Source organism: Olea europaea, unplaced genomic scaffold, assembly GCF_002742605.1.
Source record: "Olea europaea var. sylvestris unplaced genomic scaffold, O_europaea_v1 scaffold1465, whole genome shotgun sequence".
Taxonomy (NCBI): Eukaryota; Viridiplantae; Streptophyta; class Magnoliopsida; order Lamiales; family Oleaceae; genus Olea; species Olea europaea.
In genome coordinates this window covers 69,831-72,766 of record NW_019232203.1, presented here as the reverse complement: position 1 = coordinate 72,766, position 2,936 = coordinate 69,831, and the positions used below count along the sequence as shown (strand labels likewise).

General features: G+C 32.6%; 1 protein-coding gene across 1 annotated transcript; it reads left to right on the top strand.

The window, feature by feature from the left end:
- The first annotated feature begins 1,891 nt into the window (after nt 1–1,891).
- Nucleotides 1,892–2,670, top strand: LOC111376163 (ethylene-responsive transcription factor ERF095-like). The gene has a single exon (XM_022999104.1). It carries the CDS (start codon nt 1,898–1,900, stop codon nt 2,291–2,293), a length of 396 nt encoding a protein of 131 aa, XP_022854872.1. The 5' UTR covers nt 1,892–1,897; the 3' UTR covers nt 2,294–2,670.
- The last annotated feature ends 266 nt before the right edge of the window (nt 2,671–2,936 follow it).

Sequence of the window (2,936 nt, the reverse complement as noted above, 5' to 3'; positions counted from 1 at the left end):
CAAACCCGGCCGATTTAGAATTCTATGAAATTTTAAAATTATTAAAATTAGAATTGCTGACATCCCTTATATTGTTAGCGTAATAAACTACATTATAGATGTTTGAAATAACTAATTTTTTGATTAATACGTTATTAATTTAGTGAGTTGCTTTCTTAAATACAATTAGAACAATTCCCTGCGTACAAGAAATTGTTTACAGAATCCTTACATGTGTTGAATTAGTAGCACCTATATAAATAATTTTTTTTTTTGAATCACAAAGCGACATGCGTGATCCATAAATTTATTTATTATTATTATTATTATTATTATTATTATTATTTTAAATTTCTCTATACATATAGCATAACTCATACAATTAATACTAAAGATGGTTTACTCGTCTATTAAAACTAAGGATTGTGCTACATATACAAATATATTTGTACTTAAAGTTTTACACTCTCACAATAAAATGATAGGGACCACATGACTAAATATTTAATGCAAGAAGAATCTGTATGCATGTGAGAGTGAGTAAGCCATTTTGTCAATCAAATTTTATACAGATAGTTTTATTCTAAAACTAATCAGTCACGTAAATCTTACGTCAAAACCAATCATGTTCACAAAGTTAGATTGTGGGACATAGGAAAATGGAAAATAGGAAAATCCCATTTAATGCTTGGTGTACAAGGAATGACCTCCAGGCTATTTACAGGGGTATGTGGCGCAATATAATTGGATTGTTTTTATCTCTTTTTTTCCAACACCTAATACAGTTTTCACACTTGGCTCCCTATCACAAAATCCTAGCAAAAGCCCTCGTACAAATGGTTTAATCCAACATAAAATTAATATTTAATAGTGTCGATGAATAGACGTTCAACTCTACTTCTAGTAAATTCGAAACAAACTATTTAACCTTTTATTGTTATTATGCGAGGTCTATCGTTATATCTATTGAAAATTTCAATAAAATAACTTGAATAATATTATGCATAAAAATTTTATAAAATTTGTGCGAAATATATTTTGTGTTTTATTTTCTTTCCTTTTCTTATGTTCAATTGCTGCTAGAGTTTACTTGTTTATCAATGTTTTTATTTCTTATTTAGCCCCTGTTTGATTCTTATTTTTTCTTCATTAAAATGAAAAATATGACCATTATCCATCACATTAAACCACCGAATTTGAATTTCTATTTCTTGTGTAGGGTCCGTAAATGCTATATTTTTTATTTTTATTCTTTTAAAAATGAAAAACAAACGGGGTATTAGTCTATTCTAACATCTCCATAAATTAGTTGGACACAATAGTGAGTTTTTTCAAGTCCACGATAATTCAGCTCATGCATAAAATAGAAGAAGGGTCGAACTACTTTATGCATACTATAAAAAACTTTTGCCAATTTAGTTTAGTTGGTAAAGATCCACTCTCATAATTGGATCATTATGATTTTGGATTGAATGTTTAATTTTATAGATGTTAAGCTCGATAACTCATTTTTTCTTAATAAATAAGGAACGTTTAACCACCTAACATCTTAACTATCTGAGTAGTTTGACCTCCAATTTAGACCCTGCTAAAAATAAATTCGCACGTGACTTATGAATTCTTATACCTAAACTTTTTACATACCTTTCTTAATTTTTCTCCATCACATGACATAAAAATTGAGGACAGAACCAAAGCAAAAGTAAAGATAGTTCCAAAGCCACCACATTGACCAGTCAGATACATTGAATACAAAATTTGGTCAACATGGAAAATTCTATCCACGTGGCAACAATTCTCTACCACTCAATATCCCACGTGGAAAATTTTGGACCCTTCTTTTTGTCAAACCATGCTGTCTATTTAACTTTTCCATTACATATAAATGCCCATAATATCACTCTGAAAAACCGTAACCATGGACGAACAACCTAGTAACAGAGAGAAGGAAAGTCCGAAGGATGCCAGAGAGGTTAAGTATAGAGGCGTTCGGAAGCGGCCGTGGGGGAAGTACGCTGCTGAGATACGCGACTCAGACAGGCAAGGAGCCCGAGTTTGGCTAGGTACTTTTAACACAGCGGAGGAGGCGGCCAGAGCTTATGACAAGGCAGCATATACCATGAGGGGTCATTTGGCAATCCTTAACTTCCCCGAAGAGTACAACATGCCTATTAGCTCATCACATTTCGCCTCGTCTTCTTCAGGTTCAATGCAGGGTCAGAGAGATGAACGTGGAAGACAAGTGTTCGAATTCGAGTACTTGGATGACAAGTTGTTGGAAGAACTTCTTGGTTGTGATAGGAAAGATCAGTAGGATTGAGCTCAAATTCTGCTGATATCAGGGCATTATACCTTTACATATGATCAAGAAAAAGTAATCAAGCCTTCAAGCCAGATTTACCAGTCCTCTTCTTCTTCATCTGTCGACTACATATCAAGTTGCTTTCTGACTTTAGTTCGAAGGCAGACCTAACAAACACTACTATCCACTAAGGATAAGGGCATTTCATTTTCTTTTTATCTTTTTCTAGGGATCCATTTTCATGGTTTTGGTAACTACAAAAGCCTCCCTAGAACTTTTACTCTTTTGCAATCTTATTAACGCATGTCTGCCAAAGGGTCAGTAAGAGTTTTAAATGTAATTTGGCTAAGGTTATTTATATAAAGAAACTTACATTATACTTCCTTTAAGCTTGAGTTTGTAAACGCCATTCTGATCATATTCAAGCTCATTCAAGATACATTTTAGACGAAGTGGTATGTTGACTAAATAAAAATATTATTAAGAGTTGAGTTCTATTTTAAAATGCCATCCTTATTAAGAGGAGTGATCCAAATTCTTATATGTTGATCTAAATTTCGGTAATTAGCCTATTTGAGTTTATCCCTCAAGAATATCATCTGAAAATCTCATTGTTACCCACGTCCCCCCCAAAAAAAAAAAAAAAAAAAAACTC